At 49.5% G+C, this 22,645-nt stretch overlaps 1 protein-coding gene across 1 annotated transcript in view; it reads right to left on the bottom strand.

Moving 5' to 3' along the window:
• Window positions 1-7,916: 7,916 nt before the first annotated feature.
• RAD51B (RAD51 paralog B) overlaps window positions 7,917-22,645 on the bottom strand; it is a 683,675-nt gene continuing 668,946 nt past the window's right edge. Inside the window, exon 11 of the mRNA XM_059373463.1 lies at window positions 7,917-8,352. Within this exon, the coding sequence (XP_059229446.1) occupies window positions 8,270-8,352 (83 nt within the window). The 3' untranslated portion in view covers window positions 7,917-8,269. The remainder of the gene's footprint in view (window positions 8,353-22,645) is intronic.

The following is a 22,645-nucleotide window of genomic DNA, read 5'->3' as shown; positions in this document are numbered from 1 at the left end:
ACTACTGTCAGTGGTCTGGGGTGTATATACCCTTCCTCCTGAGTATGAACATAATCTCTGAACATCTGCCCCTTTTGAAGAAAGGTAGAAACAGGCTGGGGTGCTACAATTCATGCTTTCATCAATGAGGCTCTAAAATGTGTCCTATTTCAGGTAAATCTGATATAGGGATCAGTAAAAAAGTGTCAAAAGAATTAATCCCTAGGTAGGCCAGGGCCTGCTTTGTCTAAAGGACTCCGTGATGCCCTGTGGGGCAGATGAGAGGTGCCCGCAGCAAGGCTCCTGGCCCCCGAGAAGGCAGAAGGAGAGGACAAGCCACGAGGACAAGCCACGTGGAAAGTGGCTTTTGACATTTTCTTCCTCCCTCCTGGCCGAGCTCACGGCTGTGCCCTCAGCATGGTTTTCTGCAGTGCGCGGCATGGAGCCCAGCACAAAGGCTGGGCACTGTGTTCGGCTTGTTCATTGACCGAACGAATATTGATCTCGTGCCTCCTCTGAGTCTGGGGTTTGGGGGCGGGGGGGAGGATGCTCAGGGTTTGGCGCAGGGAACCGTTGTGATAAGGGCAGTGTTTTATGGAATGACGTGAGCACTGGCTCGCCGGCTGCTGGGCCGGTGGTTAACTTTCTGCGTCCACGCCGCTAGGCCACGGTGCCCACCCAGATCCTTGGTGAAATAACAAGCTAGATGTTGCTCTGAAGCTTTCTTTCAGATAAGAGTAACTTTTAAATCAGCAGGTTTTGCGTAGAGCGGCTGATGTGCTGTGATGTGGGTGGCCCGTATCCATTCCGATGAAGACCTTGAGAGAAAAGATTGGAGTCCCCTGAGGAAAACAGAATTTTGTGGCCAGACTGCCTGTGGACTCAAGCTGCAGTTTCAGACTTGCCAGCCAATCGCATGAGCCAATTTGTCAAATCTGTATGTGTGTGTGTGTGTGTGTGTGTGTGTGTACCTGTATCTATTTTCACGTATCTATTTGCACATCTGTATACATCAGTGTGTGCTCGTGTCTACGTGAGTGTTCACGTGTGTCTATTTGTGTGGGTCCACTGGGGGCTGTAGGCAGGATGAGTCGGTCACAGAGCCCCTAGAAGAGGACTTTGGTTGATAGATTTTCAGTCAGTTCAGACAGCTTGCTGGGGACGGCAGGGCACACTGGTCTGGGAAGCAGGCAGGAAGGGGGCCAAGTGGGAAAGCAGGTCCTGTGGTGTCTGGAATGGGAACAGCCCACAGGAAAGGAGCAGGAGACTCAGGTGGGTTTGGGAAAAGGACAGCCAGAGGCCAAAGTGGTACAGAGGCCTTGGAGATAGATCAGGGACACACATGTGTCAACGCCGCCTTAGATCACTGCCCAGGGATGGGATTTTGCCAGGACTGAGCGGGTTAGGACACTAGGGGTGAGCACTGGGGGTTGTCTACGGGAGCAAGGTCTCCAGGTTAGGGCAGGGAATTGATTTGAGGACACTGGCGACTTCAGTTTGAAACTGTTGGGCTGCAGGAAGTCACAGAATAAGACTTTCAAGGGTGAGGAAGGGGTAGTGACCAGTGTTATGCTCCAGAAAGGACGAGGAGAACGAGCAATAGGAAGAGCCTTTGAGCTTAACAATTAGGTGGCCTTGGTCACCTCAGTGGAAGTGACAAAAGCTGGTGGGAAGGAAGGGAGCCAGTGGGTAAGTGTGGTAGGGGAGCAGCTGTTGTACTATGATATATGGAAATGAGAACGGAAAACAGGATAATAACACGAGTGGACAGCAGAGTTGAGTGATGGGAGCCCCATGCATATTTGAATTAGGAATGAAACTCAATCATCAAGATATTTAGCCCTGATCCCATTAAGTACTTCCTCTGAGAGTTAGCAAACCGATATCCTTTAATCATGCCTTATATTTATAAAGGCCTTGCTCCAAAGAACTCCAGGTGCTCAATAACATTAATTAATTCACTCTTGTAGCCTCCTTTAGGAAAAAGGTGGTGGCAGGTATCATCCTTATGTTTATGGGCACGGATACTGTGGCAGAGATGAGAAGCAAGTCCACGCAACTGGTCAAGTGGGAGGCGTCATGCCTGGCTCTCCCCCTTCTGCTCTTGGCCATTCCTAAGTCACCCACATCTTTCCAGGACCCCTACGTCAGTGCCGAGACTTGGCTATGAGACAGATCAACTATGGGGTTCAAGCTTTAGAGGGTAGACTCAGGGTAATCCCAGGGCTCCGGGAATGAAGCTATTGTCTGCTCCGTCCTGGGCCATATGGGGGCCTGAGCAGCTTACTCTGTCTGCTGGGTCCTTAAGGGTCACAGACAAATGCTCGGTCTAAGCAACCATAACATTGTCAAACTCAAGGAGGTACACGGTGGTTCTGTTTGTGTTTCCTGGGCACCCTCACGTGGGAAATTCTCCAGTGCCTTCTAGTAGCGAAATGCCCCCAGTCTTTATACTTTGTGCCGTGCAAGACCAACCAGATGATCTCTAAAGGCCAATAATAATCAAGGACAGCCCACTAAGATGATTGAGTCGCCTCTGGCAGTGAGCTTGGGCTTTATCGGGCCAGCAAGTGAAGGGGATCCCTAAGATCCCAACGGTGAAGTTGGTCTGCAAAGCCCCCCAACCATGGCAGGTAGAGGGACAACTGAAACCTAAAGTCAGGCTGTCCTTCCAGTACTGGGCCTGCCGACACCTGTTGAGCTGTGTGAGCCGGCGATACTAGGAGCCCTAGCTAATGAGCCCTGGCTCTTATGGGATCAGCTAAGTGGTTCACATTCCTAGTCCGGTGTTTATGCCACTTAGGTGGACCTGGGAAAATCAAGGGGCCACCGGCATGTTGGCCCACAGCCAGGGTTTAATTAAGCCCTAAATCTTCAGTGATTCCACCAGGGGCCTGATCCTCGTGAGGCCAGCCACAGGGAGAAGCATCCCAGGGAGCACTGGTTCGGCTTCTTTTGAGTCTTCCCCTCAACCCATTGTTTGCGGAGGCCTTGCTTGTTAGTGCAAATAATCCCCTCAAAGTCACAGAGCAGTGTGCAGAAAACCCGAGGACCAGCCCTGCGCCCGAGCAGCCTAATTATGGCATCTCTCCCACCACAAGCTAGTTGTTTCCCACACCTGTCTGCTGCCTTTGGTGGGACGTGGATATCCGTGAGCAAAGAGAGGATAGATGAGCGCGGTAACACTTTCCTCCGGGGGGTTTCTGTTGAAGGATTCTTGGTGTTTGATCATAAATCACCAAACATAAATCTTGTTCAGGAACTAGAAGGATTAGGGATGACTATTTGAATTAGAAGGCCCAGAAGGTCCTACCTCCCTGCAGGGCGGAGGTCTGGGATCCACAGCCCCGAGACCTAATCTCTGGGGAACCAGCAGACTCTTGGGAAGGAAGAGAGTGGAAGGAAGTCCTTCTAATGGGGGGAGGGACCTGGGACTTTCAGGGGATTTTTATCTTGTCTTTCCTGTCCCCATCCCTCTTTCATTGTTTTGGAGCAGAGAAATCCCAGCCTTTTACAATTAAGGGGAAGAGGACCAATGCCGGGATGGGCAGTTGTGGGGCAGACCCACCTCGTGTCTGGGTGGCCAAAGGTGAGAATATTTTCAAAGAACCGATGGATGAAGGACGTGGCTGTGAGTGAACCGCAGGTGGGGCTGGTCAGAAGGAAGAGTGTGGGAAGAGAACTGGAGCGTATCCTCTTTCTCTAGCTTATTTATCCTTTCATTTGAAGACTGTAAGGGTCTTGGGGTCAGGTGGTCTCAGTTTCCACTCTGGAAAATGCCACCAGGAAACCTGGCCCCACCCCACTTGGGAGCCCACCAGCGCCACACTTCCTATACCTACAGGAAGCCAATGGATCTCCCAGGGAGGGCGGGGCCGGATTTCTGCCCCTTGGCATCTCCCTTCCGCAGCCGCTGGGGAGGTAGCACGCTCGCTAGCCTCCTGGATAGTTCTGAAATGAGTTGTGATCTGTAATGTTAGGATGGCATCTGGTGCTTAGTAAGTTTTTTACGTTGGTACCACCATCTTCCTCCTCCTGAGCCTCGAGCTGGTTGAATATGGAGATTTGCCCATACAGCCATAGCTCCTGGCAGCCTCCCTGGGTGCAGAGAGTGTGGGAACAGGGCACTGGCCTGTGTCTGATGGCTTGCACTGCAGTGGGTCACAAAGCAGCAGCAAAGGGAGCGGCCTGCTCAGATAGGGCGCGGGAGATGAAAGCCACGGTGTTTGCCTTTCCAAAGTGCCGCTGTGTTCCCGAAGGCCTGCAGCTTCCTCTGCCCTGCTGAGGTTTTTTTTTTTTTTTTTTTTCCTTCCCAGTTCCTCTCAGTGATATCTTAAGAGGCAAACTTCCAGCACTAACAGGAGGTCTTTTGTTCTCCTTTTCTCTAAGTGGACTTTAACCCAGTTACGACAGATGAGTCACTGTAAAAACAAACAAATAATAATACTCCATTTTCTTAAAGGCTCTTCCATGCCTGCTGACAGAAAAGGGGGAACCTGACACTGCACTGGGCCTTTGGGGCTGCTCCCTGCCCCTACCTTATGGAGGCACAGTTCTGAAGAACCTTCCAGAACACACCAGAGCCCAGCACTGTGGAACCGTTTGGCAAGGCTCTGGCTGTTTTAGAATTGCATCTGATTTGGGGTGGCCCTGGGGGGTTGCAAGGAATTTTGGTCTCCACACAGTCCTGGTTGAGATTTACAGTCCTGGATTTGAGTAAATTCTGGACTTGCCTCTTTTCACACATTATTTATATGTGAAACAGAGTTATTAGACACTTGATTCTATCAGGAAGGAATTTGCGGTAGAATATCTTCTGCTCTGTTAGGTGACATATGAGTGTGGCCTGCGTCTATTCCATAAAAGTTCACCGGGCATTTGGGCATTGGGATCACAGAGATGAGAAAGACCCGCTTCCTGCTCTCAGGTAGTTAGACACGTAAGTAAGTGAATATGGTGACTTCTGATACACGAGAGATGCAACATCTGTCAAGGTGGGGTGAGAAAGGGGATGACCTCTCGATCCAGAAAGATTGGGAAAGTCTTCATAAAGAAGATGGCATTTGAGCTAAGTCTTGAACCATGAGTAGATATTCTTCAGAGGGTCTGGGAGACATGGGGCAGATATGGCAGGGAGAAGGAGCAAGGGGGCATAACCAAAGGACCGAAACCCATGGCAGGTTGGGCCCACCCTGTGCAAACCCCCTCCAATCCCTGTCCAGGCATTTTTGCCTAAATGCTTGAGTAGAGCTGGACCCTCAATTTCCTAAGAAGTTACCGTCTCTGGATGAACATTCTCGGGACTCAGGTCTAAGGTGTCTTCGGGCTGCATCAACCATTAAGGCCTGTGTGGGGCCACTAGCCCCCAGGTTCATTGCTAAAGAGTACAGCCATGGCTCCCGAGGGGTGAAGGGATACATGTTCTATGGGAGGCTGTTAGCCACTGTGTCCTGACTTTGTGGAGCTCAGATGCATAGAGCAGTACGCTCATGTTCCCAGTGAGAATATCAGTCTAATTGCCTGGAAAACTCCTACTCATTTTTCACCCCGACTTACAAGTCCTTTTTACTGTGAAGAGCTTCTAGAAGCTATGGGTAGAATTAACAACATTCTTCTTTGTGCACCTGTGGCTTTTTCTTTTTACCTTGCTTTAGGCTTTAACCATAACCTATTAAAATCTCTCAGTTTCCCTTAGTGCCCTTCTTCTGGGTTGTGAACTCCTAGAGAGGATGGTTGGTAAGGCAGAGTCTTTGGTTCATGTACGTACAAGGTGTTTAGTTGATGTTTGTTAAATGGACACGTGAATGAACGGATGAGGTTTGAGTTGGTGTGTTTTGCGCAGTCTGACAATGATACCAACAGAAAGTTTCACCATCATCACTGATAATAAAACAATAGGGCCCAAGGATTTCCTACTGAAAGCATCACTTTGTACATAGGTAGATTGCTCACCCCAAAGGTATTTTCACTTGAGAATTTAGATTTAAAATCAGAGTGAGCCCCCTCCCCACCGTGGGGTTCTAGGACCAAGGGAACCCTAGTCTGTTTTTCCAATCTGACTTCCCTACTATGGCTAATCCTGGGAACTGAAGGAGTGAGGATCTTTAGTTTAATCTGTTGAGTTTTCATCCCATAAAATACAATTCTTTGGGATGCCTGGGTGGCTCAGTTGGTTGAGCAGCTGCCTTCGGCTCAGGTCATGATCTCAGCGTCCTGGGATCAAGTCCCACATCGGGCGCCTTGCTCGGCAGGGAGCCTGCTTCTCCCTCTGCCTCTGCCTCTGCCTGTTATTCTGTCTGCCTGTGCTCACTCGCTCCCTCTCTCTCTCTGATAAATAAATAAAATCTTAAAAAAAAATACAATTCTACATTTCTGTGTTATCACCTGAAAAGTGAACATCTCCCCAGCTTGTGATAGGGCAAGGATAGAGTAGGGTAGACTTCTTTCCAGCAGGGTCAGTCTATTTGTTCCTTCCTTCCTTCCTTCCTTCTTCCCTGCCTCGCTCTCTCTCCCCTCCTTCCCTCTCCTCTGTCTCCCTCTCTCCCTCCCTCCCTTATTCTTTTTTTCCTTTCTTTCTCCCTCCCTCTCTCTCTCTTTCTCTTGTGAAGAGTTTTATCAAGGGCCAGGATGGTGGGAGGCTTATTCTTAGGGTAAGTGCTTCTCAGCTGGCCCTTCCTCACCCATTCTTTATTTCCCCATCCCCAGGCGATCATGAGTAGAGGGCGCGAAATGACATCAGCAGTAGGGCTGGGGCCATCATAGCTGCTGGGGTGGACCAGCCTCCGATTCTTTGTCTGCCTCGGGAGACTGCTGGGACCTGCTTGAGGCCTCATCTTCTGGGGCTGGATTATGGCTTTAAATGGATGAATTAAAAAATTCCAGGAACAAGCTTGGTCTCAGAAAGGAGCTGGTTAATTCCTTCTGCGAAAATGGAAACCTTGGTCTCCTGATATGTGCAATGACAGGCACCAGAGGAATTTTCCAGTACAAGAGAGGAATGAGTTTTCCAAGGACAGGCTGACTGAGAAAAGCCACCATCTGACCATGCACCAGAATTAGGTAACGCGGCCCCCTGGGATGGCAGAGATGACCAGCTGGAATGGCGGACCGGGAGGACAGTGTCGCTCCCAGCTACCTTGTAGGTGTTTCGCTAAGATCTGCCACTGATGGGAATGGTGACTTTGGGACAGCTGGCACACCCGTAATGCCATTTCCAGTGAGGAGAAGGGGACGATCTTGACCATTCTGCTTTGGAAGGAGGTGCTGAAAGTAAGAGCTGAAACTAGATGGGTTTTTAGAAATCTGAGACAGAAATGATGTGCTCCAAGGCCTGTCTCTATTCAGCAGCAGATTTTACAGTGGTTTCCTTCCATGAAATCAGTTATCACTCCCTTTGTCCACTCTCAGGTCCCCCTCTATGTGGGACGCTGTCTGTGAACCAGGCAAACAAAACCCAAATGTGTCAGATCCTTAGCTGTGTTTTGACCAGTTCCCTTCCTTGTCCTTCCACGGGTCTCCTAGTCCTACCCCTGCTCGCTGCGACAGCAGATTTTCACAACTCTAAGGGATAAGGCGCAACAAAAAGGCTCAGGAGAAGGGATGAATCACCCTCATGTTTGAAAACCCACGGAGCAGCTGTTGGGGTTTATGATTGTCCTCTGTGAGCTCCTATCTACTCATTTAAGATCTGGTTAGAAGAAAAATTGGTTTTGGTACCATTGATTCCCAGTGTCAGGTGGGAAGGAAACCTTTCCAAAGCTGTTACTCCCAGTGACTAATTCACCTTGGTGATGTTGCTTAGGACATCAGCTGCTCTGTGCCTCTTGCTTCTTAAGTATCTGTTGTGGGAAGGGCTGAGAAATTTGAATTTCCAAAATAAAATGGAGAATAGACATGGGATAAGAAACAGGAAACCCATTTTCTGGCCTTTAAAACAATTAAAAAAAAAAGATTTTATTTATTTACTTAACAGAGAGACACAGTGCGAGAACACAAGCAGGGGGAGTGGGAGAGGGAGAAGCAGACTCCCGCTGAACAGGGAGCCCAAAGTGGGGCTCGATCCCAGGACGCTGGGATGGTATCCCAGGACCTCAGGATGACCTGAGGCGAAGGCAGACGCTTAAAGACTGAGTCACCCAGGTGTCCCTTTTTTTTTTTTTTAATAATTTTCCCCCCAGTTTTTGAAATAATATATGTTTATGGAAGAAAGTTTGAAAAACTAGAGACCAGGTCGCCTGGGTAGTTCAGTTGGCTGGGCCTCCGACTCTTGATTTCAGTTGAGGTCATGATCTCAGGGTGATGAGATCAGGCTCCGAGTCAAGCTCCTTGATGGGTGTGGAGCCTGCTTGAGATTCTCTCTTGGCCCTTCCCTCCCTGCAAAAAACAAAAAATAGAGACCAAAATTAGAAAAAGTCAAGCCAAATCTTATTACTCAAGAGATAGCACAGTTAACATCTTTATACATATTTTTCCAGTTAAAAAATATAGACAAAACTTTTTTCTTACAAGACTGCTATGTTCTGTCCAAACTGCTTATAATTTGCTTTTTCCTTTTGATGATATGTTGTGAATGTTTTCCCATGAGATTAAGCCTTCTTCTAGCACATAATTTTAATAATGGCCCACTATTCCATTATACAGATGTTTGTGTAACTAATACCCTATAGGTGACATTTAGGTTGTGTCTATTTTTTGCTATTTTAAGTAACATAATGTACATGCTGGGACATTAACTCAGGCTGTTTCATTATCCTGATCACAAGTCACGTAGTCCTTCCTCAAGAGCCATTGGTCATTCTATAGGCCAGAGAAACTACATCACAGGTGATTTCATAACGCTTTCTCAGAACACAAGGACAAATTTGATCTACTCAAACAGATTAAGACTTGCAGGTTCTCTTTATTGCACAGGAACACCCACCAATGTAAAATGATAGTTGTGTTTAACTCATTTATTCATAAATGCACTATTTCAGACAAAACACATTCCCTTGTTTGGTTTCCCTTTGACTCTGGTCGCCTTTTGATAGGGAAAGTGAGCTTATTGTAATAGCAGCAGAAGCTTGTAATGAAGAAGGTAAAGCAGTAGAGGCACCTGGAAACATGCATTCTGGGGTGAATCACACACCATTCTAATTCATACTCTGTGTTTAGTACTTCCAGTGTCACTGTTCTGCTTGATTGGAGAAAAAGGTCGAGAGGGGAATAGCAGAAAGGCTCAAGGCTCCCAGCAAGCCAAAGGGTTAAGAAGTCTTGGCCACTGAGCAAACTCCCAGCTGAGTATTTGGGGCAGAATCTAGGCCACTGGTTCCTGGTTTGAGAAACTCAAGTAGCCCCCTGGGGGAGTGCCTCCTGTTTCCATATGGCTGGCACTTTAGACTCGCAGGAAGGCCCAGAGGAAACAGGCTGCCAGCTGAAGGGGCAGGTGCTTCATGTCTGGGAGCTTGGTCTGGGTGGGGAAGATCAGCAGAGTCACCCCTATGCCCTTCTCATCCCAGTGGCCCCATACACATCTTCAACAGTCATTGGAGGACAGGATCGCTAAGGTAAACATTCTCACTTTAAGGCAAAGTCTAGACCCTCTTGCCATCTCTGAGGACTGAGGTTTCCAGAAGACTGGTAGAGGGAGAGAAGGAATTCAAGGGGGGATGGCATAGGAACACACATGATGGCTGAAATACGCAAAGTGTGAGAAAATAAAAATTGGCAGGGGTTGAATGGCGGCGGCACACGTGCTCACATCCACTCACCCACTCATCCACTCATCCACTCACCCACTCACTCACTCACAGTTGAATGGGGTTTCTGGGAGGGGAAATTGTGATCTTCAATGTCTATAAAAAGCCCTGGAGTGAGCTCTCAAAAGAGAGTGAGGGTGGGGAGATGGGGGATCCCAAGATTCCTGTCAGGCAAACACGTTTGTCTGTCCTCCCTTCTCAGCTGCTCTGATATGTCACCAGACACCCTTGCCCAGTCTGACAGTCCCATGGCCACACACAGCACCCAAGTGAGCCATTCCTTTCCGCGCTGCTCCAGACCTGGCTGATGAGCTCAGTCCTCTCCTCTTCTAGGAAAGTAGGCCGAGCTTCTAGGAAAGATTTACTACAACAGAACATAGCCACCTTCTACTACCTCCCTCAGCTACCCTGGTCTTTCTTTTAGGCTGGAGATGGATGTGCGGGAAGTTTATGCAGAGGATGATGGGAATAGATCCATATTCCTGCCCTGGGTGACCAAGGAGCTGGGCAAAGGCAACAGGAGCCTTTCTTCATGCCCACGACTGAACATCATGGTGCCACATAAATGCCAGCCCAGAGAATTCCCTACCTCCAACCTGAATCTTGGCCTCTGTTCATTAAGAAGAAACATCCCCATGCTCACTTGCCAACCTTTTAACAGAGCATGTGAATTCCCTCTCTGTCCCATCAGATTTCATCTCTCTCTCTCCTGGAAGCCTACGGGGACAGGTCCTCACTGGTTCCTTCCACAGTTTTCTTCTCCCTACCAATGGGACAACTTGGCCCCTACCTGCAGCCTCAAGGATCTCATGTGATCATAGGCTGATGAGAGCTTAAAAGTCAACCCAGAGAGCTCGCCATGGGGAGGCCCAACTCTAAGGGCATGTCGAAACAGTTCTGTGGGATGGACACTGTTATCCCCTTTTTCGAGGTGATGATACTTAGCCCAGAAAGGTTCATTACTTTTCCCGAGGTCACACACATTGTGAGTGGCAGAGTGAGGATTTGAACCTGGCAGCTTGGCTCTGGAGTCCTGCTCTTAAGACCATATTGCAGATGGAAATAAATTAGCACTGTTTCTACCTGTCCTACTGCTGTCCCAGATCTGACCTTGGGCCCTGGTCTGACAATAGGATTCTCTCTTCCTCCTGTGCTTGGGCTCTTACTTTAGCCACTTCCTGGTATGCTCATCTCTATAGGATATCTTAGGATACCCTATTTTTACTGTCCCTCATTTCAAGTTCTGAAATCCCATCCTAAGCCCATGCTGATGACCTTGCTGACAGATCGCAGACAACAAGATTGAAGTCTTTCTTAACTGTGGGTCCCACACAGAGCTCTTAGCACAGTGCCTAACCCACAAGAGGTGTTCCATTTATATTTGCTGAGGGAAATCAGTGTCAAATGATCAGTGCCTCAGTTTCCTCATCTGTTCAATTAGAGCATCATAGAGTTTTGTGAGAATGAATTAAGTGAATCTATGCAAAGCTCTTGGAACAGTGTCTGGCATGTGGCAAGTACTCTATAAGACTAGGCAGTGCTATTTTTTTTTTTTTTTTTGTATATACAGGTGGAAGGTCATTCTGGTGAAGGCTTTGGGCTCTGGGTCAGAAGCCGGGATTCGAATCCTATCTCTGCCACTTCTCAGAGTTACGATCTTCAGCATTTGACGTAAATGTTTCCATACTTGTTAGCCCGTTTAAAAATTGCATAACAATACTTGTACCTCCCAGGGTTTTTTGAGAATTAAGTGAGATAATATTTACTAAGTGCCTGGCACAGAGAAGGATATCACTACATGATAGCCAAACATGTTTAATTATACTATTGTGAGTATTTTACAACTGAGATACATATGTTCAAAGCATTTTGGGGTCACTCAGTCTTCTCCTCATGACAGATTCCTACCTTTTTTTTTTTTTTTTTTTAAATATAATGATTCCACAATTCTATACATCACTCAGTGCTCGTCAGGACAAGTGTATTCTCAATTCTCTTCACCCATCTCACCCATTCCCCCATCTACCTCCTCTCTGGTAACCACCATTTTGTTCTCTGTGGTTATGAGTCAATTTTTTGTCTCTCTCTCTCTCTCTCTTTTCACATGTTTTGTTTCTTAAGTTCCACATATGGGGAAATCCCACAGTATTTGTTTTTGACTGACTTATTTCACTTAGCATTATACCCTCTAGCTCCACCCAGCTGGCTGCAAACAGCAAGATCTCATTCTTTTTTATGTCAGAGTAATATTCCGGTGTGTATATAGACCACATCTTTGTTATCCATTCATTTGTTGGTGGACACTTGGGCTGCTTCCACAGTTTGGCTATTATAAATAATGCTGCAGTAAACAGAAGGGGACATGTGTCTTTTCAAATTAATGTTTTCATGTTCTTTGGGTAAATATCCAATAGTGGAATTACAGGATCATACGATAGTTCTGTTTTTAATTTTTTGAGACGCCTCCATACTGTTTTCAATAGGGGTTGTCCCAGTTTGCATTCCCACCACCAGCGCATGAGGGTTCCTTTTTCTCCACATTTTCACCAACACTTCTTGTCTCTTTTTTTTTTTTTTTTAATTTTAGTCATTCTGACAGGTGTGATGTGATGCCACATTGTAGTTTTGATTTGCATTTAATTTTGTTCATTATTTCTTTCACTGTGCAGAAGCTTTTTATTATGATGTAGTCCCAATAGGTGTTTTGCTTTTCTTCCCCTTGCCTCAGGAGACTTTGTATCTACAAAGAAGTTGCTACAGTTGAAGTCAGAGACATTACTGCCTGTGCTTTCTTTCAGGAGGTTTTTTTTGTGTTTTTTGTTTGTTTTTTTTTAAATTTCAGGTCTCACATTTAGGTTTTTAATGAATTTTGAAGTGTATTTTGAATACATTTTGTGTATGGGGTAAAAATGTGGTTCTGTTTCATTCTTTTTTTTTTTTTTTAAGATTTTATTCATTTATTTGACAGACAGAGACACAGGTAGACAGAGGCAGGCAGAGAGAGGAGGAAGTGGGCTCCCTGCTGAGCAGAGAGCCAGACGTGGGACTCGATCCCAGGACTCCGGGATCATGATCTGAACCGAAGGCAGAGGCTTTAACCCACTGAGCCACCCAGGCGCCCCTGTTTCATTCATCTGCATATAGCTATCCCAACGCTATTTGTTTCCCAACACTATTTATTGAAGAGACTGGCCTGAGTCCCAGGTGCCTTTGACAGGGACAGGCCCTCAGATGACGACTTGAGGTCTCCGGGCTTTCTTTGCTGTGGGAACCAGACTCTGAGACAGGTGACCCCAAACCCTGCAGGGCAGGCGAGCGTGAATACGCCGAGATGCAGGCAAGCTGGGTGGGATTGTAGGTGTTGATGTGACGAGTGCCCAGACTGGTTTCAAACTCGTGACCTCCCCACCAAAGACTGGTTTCATCTTGTAACAACTGTCAACTTGGCCCCACCTGAGCCTCTGTGGACTGGCCAGCCGGGGGAGTTTGGAGAGATACAGAGCCTTAGGAGCCTCCCCTTTCACTCCCATCCCTCAGCCCAAACCTTCCCCGACACACAGAGTCTGACACACAGCGAGGCTCCTCAGGTAACGGGCCAGAGACTGAGGCCAGCAGGAACTTTCGGAATCAGCATCTGGGAGGACACACCGATCGGCTGTCCCGGGGTGACCTGTGTGGGGACAGGCAGGGCATGAATGTAGAGGTGAGGGTGGAGGCAGAGACAGGGACAGAGGCTTCGAATGGGGCTAAGTCTTACGTGAAATGGCAGTGCCATTAACAGATACACACCACGAACCCAGATCTGAATGCGTCTGGAGTGTGTGTGTGTGTGTGTGTGTGTGTGTGAGAGAGAGAGAGAGAAGAGAGAGAGAGAGAGATTTGAAGAGCTAAGGAAAAAGGGGGAAGAAATGAAAAAGAAAAAAAAAAATAAAAGTCCTTTCTTTCCCTGTAACCATTAGAAAGAAAATGAAGTCCAAATTGCGTTCAGGGCTGTTGGGACAGAGGAAGAGAAGCAAGAATGGAAAAAACAGGCCATAAAGATGCCAGGGCTGCTTAAGCAGAAACATCTGTTGAAGTCATAAGACTCGGGCCTGGTCAGGCTTCTAACAAACCCAGGAAGAGGAGAGTGTGTGCTGGCTCAGGGCGATCCTCGTCCGCCCCGTGCAGGGCCCCTGGGACCCGCATACGTGCAGAGCAGATACCTTCTCCCGGGCTCTGCCTGGGCCCGGGCTTCCAACGGGAGAGGAGAGGGAGGGAGAGGGGGGGAGAGGCGTTCCCAGGTCAAGAGCCCTTTGGAGCATGTATTTATTTCAAGCTTTAAATTCACTGGGACAGCCTGGGGAGCCACATGTGTCAACCCCTGCCGCTAAAGAAAGAAGAAAAATGAAGGAGGGGGGAGGAGAGGGTTGGTTGCTGACCTGCAGGAGTGGGGAGGCTGTGAATGCTATTTGCAAATGGGGACGCCACTTTCTTGTTTCCGATTTTCCACCTCAGCCAAGGGCTGAAGGCTCTGGTCTTCGAATAGCTACACGGACCTCAGCTAATGCGGAGTGACCACACTGCACTCTCCGGGCTGTGCTCCTTCCAGGCATCCCCTCATTTAATCTTCCAGCTCCCTGTGGTCTCCGGGTCCCCACAATGGGTAGAGACTTGCACGGCCTCTTCCGAATTGCCCTCCTAGGAGGAAACCGAGGCTTAGCCAGGTTAGACGAGTCGCCCCAGCTGGCCCGGGAACCAGCCAGCACACTTCAAGGCACACCCGGGAGCTGTCCCTCTCTCTGTCTCCCAGAATGAATTAGAAAAGCAGCGTCAGCCAAGGGCCACTGGTGGGAAAGCAGCTGGGAAAATGAGCCCAGCGGCATGTGCTCACGGCCCCAGCGGGCCTCTGCAGCTTGTGTGTCACTGTGCTCTGTCACCTCAGCCCGGGCAAGAAGAGGGAGCTATGGCTGGAAGAACAGGCCATCACAGAACAAAGGAAAGTCGGTCAGTGCTCCCCCCAACCCCCAGGGATGGAACGCTATGGTCTCTCAAGGAAATGCAGAGACGGTAAAAGAAACGATATATTACTAGCTTGTGGGAAATGGTCAAAGTGCCATTTGGAAGGCTCCATTCCCAAAGTCAGATGCTGTGTGCATCTTCTCTTCCTAGAAGTCCCTCCTCGCGACCTGGCCTTGCCTGTCGGTTCAGTCATCTCCTTCTCCTACCTCCATCCTACCGCAAGGGCACCTCTCCACCCTCGCCTCACATGGGGGAACGGGGGGAACTGGATAGGAAAGGCTACAACTGTTGGCTTGGGGGTTCATGGTCAGGGGGCTATGAATCCTTTCAGAAAATACAGAAGTGAGACAGCAAGACTTCGCCAGCGGAAGAAGCCAGTGATAATACCATTCCCTGAGCCACCAACTCCTTGCTGCTAACCTTTACTCGGTCAGAGCCTCCTGGTGCCAGGCCTGTGCCTTGTGTCACCCCTTTAGGATAGGTAATATCACCTCTGCTTTCCAGGTGAGGAAGCCAGAGCTCAGAGAGGATGTTTCTGTGCCTAATGTCACCCTGTTACCGAGTGACAGAGCTGGGATTAAAATCCATGCAGTCAGAGATGGAAGCATTTGTATGTTCTCTCTTGTGCTCCAGAAAACTCCAACGTGCCTCCAAACACCCAGCTGTCTGGTTAAAACATTATTTCCTGATTAAGGAACCATCTTAGACCTGCATCTGCAAGGCGATGGCCCTGCTCGGGTCCGGGACCAGACTTTGAGAAGCGAGGATGCACACCCCGAGGGCTTTCTCCAGCCACGCTATCTGTGCTGTGGGGGCTGGCACTTCTCTGACTCCCCGGTAGCTCTGCCACCAGAGCAGACGGAAAAACCACCCGTGCAGCCCAGTCAGCGACGGCGATGCCTTGGTTACTGCTTGGTGTTTCTTGCCCTCGCCCCCCCCCCCCCCCCAAAGCAAGCAGAGTAGAAAAACCCCACCCAGCTTTAGGTAGGAGAGGCTGGCAGGCCCAGAAGCGGATGTCAGGGCTGCCCCTCCACCCCCACCAGGAGCTGGGATAAGACTTTGATATGATTCTGTATCTCGGGGAGGGGGGGAATCTATGTGATGAAATCTCCCCCAGTTGGCCTCTCCCACGAGCTGACAGGAATTTCCTGTTCAAACCAGCAGAGGAACTCGGGTTTGCTTCTCCAGGGCTGATCTTGGTGGGAAAAGGCACAAAAGAGCAAGAAGGCAGAAGCTGCTTTTTTCCTGAGCCCAGATGCCTTGGGGTCCCCGTTCTGCTCCATTGGCAGCTGGGGGAGGGGTCTTCTGTGGCTTCTCAGTTGCAGCCCTTGGGGCTGGCTCCAGGGTTCTGAGCACGAATCTCTCAGGAAGGCTGGAGTGACCTGCATTCCACAGAAAGGAGGGGCCCGGAGAGGCTCTGGCTCAGGTTTGCCCAGGAGCACAAATACAGGCTGGAAAGACAACCCAGGAACCCGGCCCCTGCAGCCAGTCCCCTGACAGCACTCCTTTCCTGTCTTTCAGCAGACCCCGCTGAGGGCCTCCTAGCACAGGTGCCCAGCTAGCTTTGCTCGCAGCGGAGGCCGGGATTCCCTGGCTGTGGCCCCGTGGAGATCGGAGTCAGGGGATTCGATTTTTAAACAGATCTCTGGAGTTCCATGGAGTCTGTGCCAAGAAGGGGGAGTGTCTGCATTGCAAGGGTGTGGGGTGGGGGGATGGTTACCGGCTCTGGGCCCATAGCCCCTCCCTGGTGGCCCAATCATGCCTCACAGACTTGGGTCTCCCCGTCTCCTCTGGTCAGCTGCCTCCTCCCCTGACACCGCCCTTTCAGGATCCACTGTACATGTGGGGGTGGGTTTGGGGGGGGGGGAACCAAAGACCCACACGGGCTTGTGCACCGGTGGGCATCTGGAACGTATCAGCATGACGACTGGTGAGGTCGTTCCTTGGAAACTCTGCAAATGTTTGCCTTGGTCAAGAATAAAGGTGTGTGTGGAGGGGAAAGGTCAGGTCAGCCAGGGAAACAGAGGAAGGGCTGGAAGCGGATGCTGCTACGGTCTGGTTACCAGGGGTTTCTTAGCACCAAAACCCCAACAGTCCTGCGCCAATGGCAGCCTTTGGAATGGGCCAACGGTGGCTCTATCCCTCCTCACCAGCCTTAGAGAGTCCGGATCGCAGCTTTTTTCCTCCGTAATGATCTGCCATTCCCCAGGCTAGGAGGTGATGGGGTGCAGGGGTGGGGGTTTGGAGGGGGACTGATTGCAGCAGATTCACTCTTAAAGGAAAAGCCTAACGTGGCGGGATGGGGTCTGCTGCGGATGAGCGGTTGCCTTGGTGACGCTAATGAAAAGCAGGCCTGGGCGAGGTCCCAGAACCCCCATGGGCTGAGTTATCTACCCCCTCTGCCGCTCCCCTCGCCTCCCCACCACCAGCCTCAGATCAAACTCCCCGAATATTTATAAAATCTCAACCAGAAACAGAGAAAGTCAGCCGCCCAGCCAGGCGTCTGCCCACGTCCTTCCGGAGCTGCTCGGGTGACAGTCTCCAACGTGCCTCATTATTCTAGTTTTCTTCCTTGCAGGGAGCAGGGTAGCCAGAGCAGGAGGGGGAAAAGAAAAAATGTTTGCTCTGCCCTATTCTGGCTGGTTTTTGAGTTGGGGAATTTACTTGGAGTTTAGGGGCTGTATTTTGGGCAGGTCTCTGGGCCACTACCTGCTCTTCTGTCCCCAGTCTGTTTCTTGCATGCTCCAGCCGAGACCCTCCACTTTGTTACTGCTTGGCTGCTTACTCAGCCCCTTCCTGCTGTGGCCCACTGGCTTCTTGTCAGTCCCTAGGAACGTCAGAAGCGACACTTGTTAAGATGAGAATCAGGGCTTCCAAAGTGAAAATGCAAGGGATTATGGGGATTGGTAGCAGGAGGAGCCAGCCCCCTGGCCATGGCAGAGCAGGAATTGGGCTTGTTCTCTCTGGAGAAAAAGGGAGACAGGAGGGAATTTGGGCTGGCCTGAGAAAATTCGGGTGATCTCTGATAATCACTCCTTTCTGGGTGGTTATTAAAGCGGAGAGCAAAGAACTTGAAAAACAGAAGGTATACAGAAGTGGGCTGTAGCTCTGACTCTGTCCTGCCAGTCAACAGGGAGGCACCGTTTCCCATTCCATGAGTGTATCACATGATCGTCTTTCATGACTACCCCATCCTTTGAGTGACAGAGACTTCCGTGTGGAGAGGCAGCGGGGGTTTGTGGGGAAGTGCCAGATTGGGTCAAGAGGGCTGAATGTGATTCTTGCAGGTTCAGCCTGGCTATGTTATAAAACCTTTCTTTCTCTTGGTTTTACCTTTAAAAAAAAAAGAGGCTTGGACTGGGTGGTCTTTAAGACCTCTTCCAGTCCCGTGATCTTTATATAACAAGCAAAGAATAATAATGTCGTATGTTGGGACATTATTATGTCCTGGGTGGCTCAGTGGGTTAAAGCCTCTGCCTTTGGCTCAGGTCATGATCCCAAGGTCCTGGGATCGAGCCCAGCATTGAGCTCTTTGCTCAGCAGGGAGCCTGCTTCCCTCTCTCTCTGCCTGCCTCTCTGCCTGCTTGTGATCTCTGTCTGTCAAATAAATAAATAAAATCTTAAAAAAAAAAAAAAAAAACTTTGAAAAGAACAAAAATGTCGTATGTTATCAAAGACTACCATGAACACAATTCATGTGACCAAGCATGGGATCCAGGTGGTAAAAAATACAGGTGAGAAAGCTGGGGGAAGGATTAACGGAAGGTACTGGGAAGCTTTCATGCGGGGGGAGCCTCAAGTGTCTCTTGAAGGATGAAAGGGATTGGGACAGAAATAAGGAGCAAGTTGAGCAGATTTTGGGAGCAGGGGGAGGAGCTTGGGGGAGGAGGTGCAGTAGGTGGAGTCAAGGTAGGTGTTGGGAAACACGGGAAGGTAACGGTCAGTAAGAGGACTGACCCTCGCCATGGGGGAGGACTGTGAGTGTAGGAGAGACAGAGGCTCTCCTGGTTCTCTGGAGATCAGTGGACCTGCCTTGAGTGACTCCCATCAACATGCAGCAGGGAGAGGTGAGAGGAAACCAGGTTGGTAAGTAGAGGTCAGAGCCCTAGGCCACTGGCTCCTGTGGCCTCAAGGAGGCTTCAGGGTCTGGCTGAGGGATCTGACTCCTCAGAGAGAGTTTTTTTGTCACCTTTCTGCCAAGGAGGCCAGCCAAGTGGCACAGGCGGGCAGGGATTAAAGTCAGCGAGTGTGAGAGGAGGGAAACAAACTCCCTACTGTGTCAGGAGTGTGAGACCATGATACCTGAATGACCCTGAGGCACGAGGTGTTGGGCAAGAGGCCCAGCCTGGGACAGGGAGATGCTGGGCATCCTGAGGACTCTTCTAGGAAACCTGTGGGGCTCTTCCTTCTAGTATTCACTGGCTTCTCTCACTCCCACTAGGCCCTGGCCTTAGCCTAGTGATGAGAGTGGCCCACACATCAGGGAGTGCTCTGGCCCTCCTCCAGCTATGGCCCAGCAGCCATGGGCCAGGTGTTCACACATGTTCATGGGTTAGAGGGCCATTTTCCCAAGAGTCACCCATGTTCTGCTGCTGGACCTTGCTTCAGGTACGGCGATGCTCGTGTCCCCTTCCCTGTTCCCCAAGCTTAATCCTAATGCCAGGGTGGGACTCAAATCTAAGTCTGTTCTACCAGCCAGAGCGGACCGCCACTGGTGTGCACACCTGTGGACTTCAGCGGGATGACCAAGGGGTGGCTTTGGGGTGGGTGTGGATGTGGAGCTGGGATAGATGGGCTGGGTGTCATGTGTGTATGCTCAAGGTGCATCCTAGCGCCAGTGGAGTCAAGGAATGAAGCCAGCCCAGGGCTGGTTCTCCTTAGGCCACTATACTCCAGTATGAAACTCCAAGGAATCCACCAACTAAATTCAAATATCACCTTCAGAATGCCATGAAGGTATACTTGTCAACTTATGAGAAGGCAACATATTCTATTTAATAGTTTATTAGCTTTATTTACAACTTTCATATACTTAGACATACAGAAGCTGGCTTCCACTGTATTCTTACCTGGACCTCCAAAGTGAGGGGAGTCTACATTTCCTAACCTAACCCATTTTACAGCCTGTCCTCTGACTTATATGATGCTAATGGTCACCTGGTCTCTGAAGAGCTCATGCCCTTCTGATAAGCCTGCAGGTGCCTCAGGCACACATGATGGGCAAACCCAGTGGACCCAAGACCTTGGCAAATCACCCCACCCTGCAACTGGTTCCAGCAACATGGCGGCCCAGAGTCGAGGCCTGCAGAGGGCCCTATATGCTCCCAAATGTGTTTCTTTGGCTTTGATCAGCCCATGAAGCTAGGGGTCCAGTGTGGGCAGGCAGGGCTTGCTCACAGGAAGGCAGGGTGGGGTCCTGTGTGATTCTGAGGGAATCTGCAAGATCTCCTTGGCTTGCCAAAATACCTGCTCTCAACCCACTTCCTCTGCCTCTACCAGTGAAGCCTAAAGTTTCTTTATAGGTGCCAAAGCCTTTCAGTCACTTCCAGGTCTCAATTCCATGCCTTTGCCCCAACTCTTATACTCTGAAAACCTTCCCCACCCCACCCTCGAGGCAGACTGCTTGACAAAGAAGGTCCTGGTCAGAAGTGACCCATCCCTTCTCCTTCAAAACCACACTGTCATTGCAACTACTCTTCTAGAAGTAATTTATGCTCATGGCAAAGATCACACATCTTCCAGAAGGGTAGAAGCTTCTGAACCCAGTTGCCCTTTTCCAGAGATGACCACGGAGACACAGTTACTTGTTTCCCTTGTAGGAATAGTCTGAGCATACCCAAGGCTAGATCTTCTTGGCATTCCCATCCGTGACTTGAGATCTCCAAGGGAAATGATATGGAGATGAGAACAGAGTCATGCCCAGAAAGAACCTTGAGGAAATGGGCCTGATTGGAAGGGATCGAGAGAGCCAAATGATGATGAGATGGAAGCAGAGATGTCAAAGAGGGAGGGAAGGAAGGTGGAAGAGCAAAGCATCGTGGAAACCGTGAGGGAAGGCACGGCCTCACAGACGCCATGACAGAAGACGGTGGAAGGTGTGTGTCAGGGACAGCAGAGGGCTCAAGAGGATGAGAACTAAGAACAAAGTCACTGGGGTGATTGAGGGAGTTGTTCAGTGGAGCTACAGGGGCAGAAAACCACCCACATTGGTAATAGTGTCTTCTCTACACTGGTCACGGTTCTAAATGCTTCCCACACATCAACTCACTGCATCCTGACAAGAATTCTCATCTGCAGATGAGCCAACTGCGGGGCAGAGTGCTAAGTATTCCAAGGTCACATGGATAGAACAAGGCAGAGATGGGGTTGGAAGCCTCTGAGACAAATGTAGTGTAGGTCAGTACACTCTACCCAGATCATAGCTGGTCTATGAGCAGGATTTGAGGATGTGGTGCCAAGTGGTGGGGCCTCCCTGACATAGCTTCTGCCATGTCCAGAATTGCCCATAAAGTGTCCATGTCCACCATCTTCCAGAAGACTGAGACTAAGGAAGAAGAGGAGGTAAATTGAAAAGGGAAATGAAATGAGAGGATCCTGGAGACCGGGCCCCACCGTGTCCTGGGATAGAGGTAGCCAGCAGAGGCCTCTGAAGGGGTAGCTCAAATGACTGCTCTACAGGAAATTAGTGCCTCCTGAGATGGCACCTTTCTTTCAAAAGCTTCCCCTCAAGGCTCCACGCTTGCCCTGTTGAACACTTTCCCTCTCCCCAGTCTCCGGGCCCAGCCGCCACCCACTCCCAGTTCTCTTCCACCTCCTCTTCCTGGGGAGATGGTCTTGAAAAGGCCCTTTGTGAATCCCTGGGCCCTTGCCAGTGGGGGCATGGGCCACATTTAGCAGCCAGGAGCATTTGTTCCCTTGCATTTTCTCTCCTGGTTGGCCAGCCGGATCAGAAAGGATGTCTGTGGGGAACAGAAGTCGGGGTCAGAAGTTGTGTGCCACACAGCAAGCCCAGTTCTATCTAGGCTGATTTGGGAGTTACTGGTGTGTTGAGATATCATGCAAATAGATTGCCAGATAAGATACAGAAAATCCAGTGCAATTGGGATTTTGGACAAACAAGGAATAATTTCTGAGCATAAGTATGTCCCAAATATTTTATGGGCCATATCTACACTAAATATATACATGTATTTAGTATATGTATACACACACACACACATATCACTGTTTATCTGAAATTCAAACTGAAACGATGTTCTCTATTTTTATTTGCAAAATCCGGCAATGCTACCCTCAAACACAAAGCTATAGTCTGGCTCCCAGGACTCTGTCAAAGAGAAGGCCGGGCAGTGCTATGCCTTTGATCTAGTGGACCTGCTTAAGTCCTTGTACTCCAGAAATAAAAGAAATCTCTGAGCTGCCTTGGTTCTTTGTCTGAGAAGCTCAAGTGCCAAGTTAAGAGGTCCCTCCCCCAGCCCCCTCTGCCTACATCTCCGTGGGTGGTAACCACAGAGGGGCAAAGAGGGGAGCTTGGTGATTTGGAAGCAGCTGGACAAAGGTCTTGAAACAGAAGGCCGGGGCTCGTTCCTCACATGGGAGGCTCTGAAGTGACTTGATCTTAGACTTGAATTCTCAAGGTTGAGGAAGGCTACTCATGCAAAGGGAAATTGGTGGTCGTCTCGCCGGAGGGAAACCAAGCCTACGACCCAGATCACTGAATACCTCACTACGTCCAAAAGCTAGGGAGGACCGAACACAAACCCATTAGATATCCCTCAAGTACACGCTCCTCTCCTCCTGTCTCTTGTCACCCCTGAATCTGGGATGGCACAGGATTGTGACACAGTGCACAAATCCAGACCACTTTCCTGAACACCTTTGTGAATTTTGGTTTTCACAATCCTGTGACCTACTCTTCCCAACTTGGTCTT

This window comes from Mustela nigripes, chromosome 13 (assembly GCF_022355385.1).
Source record: "Mustela nigripes isolate SB6536 chromosome 13, MUSNIG.SB6536, whole genome shotgun sequence".
NCBI lineage: Eukaryota > Metazoa > Chordata > Mammalia > Carnivora > Mustelidae > Mustela > Mustela nigripes.
The sequence above is the reverse complement of the archived record's forward strand: the minus strand, read 5'-3'. Positions and strand labels throughout refer to the sequence as shown.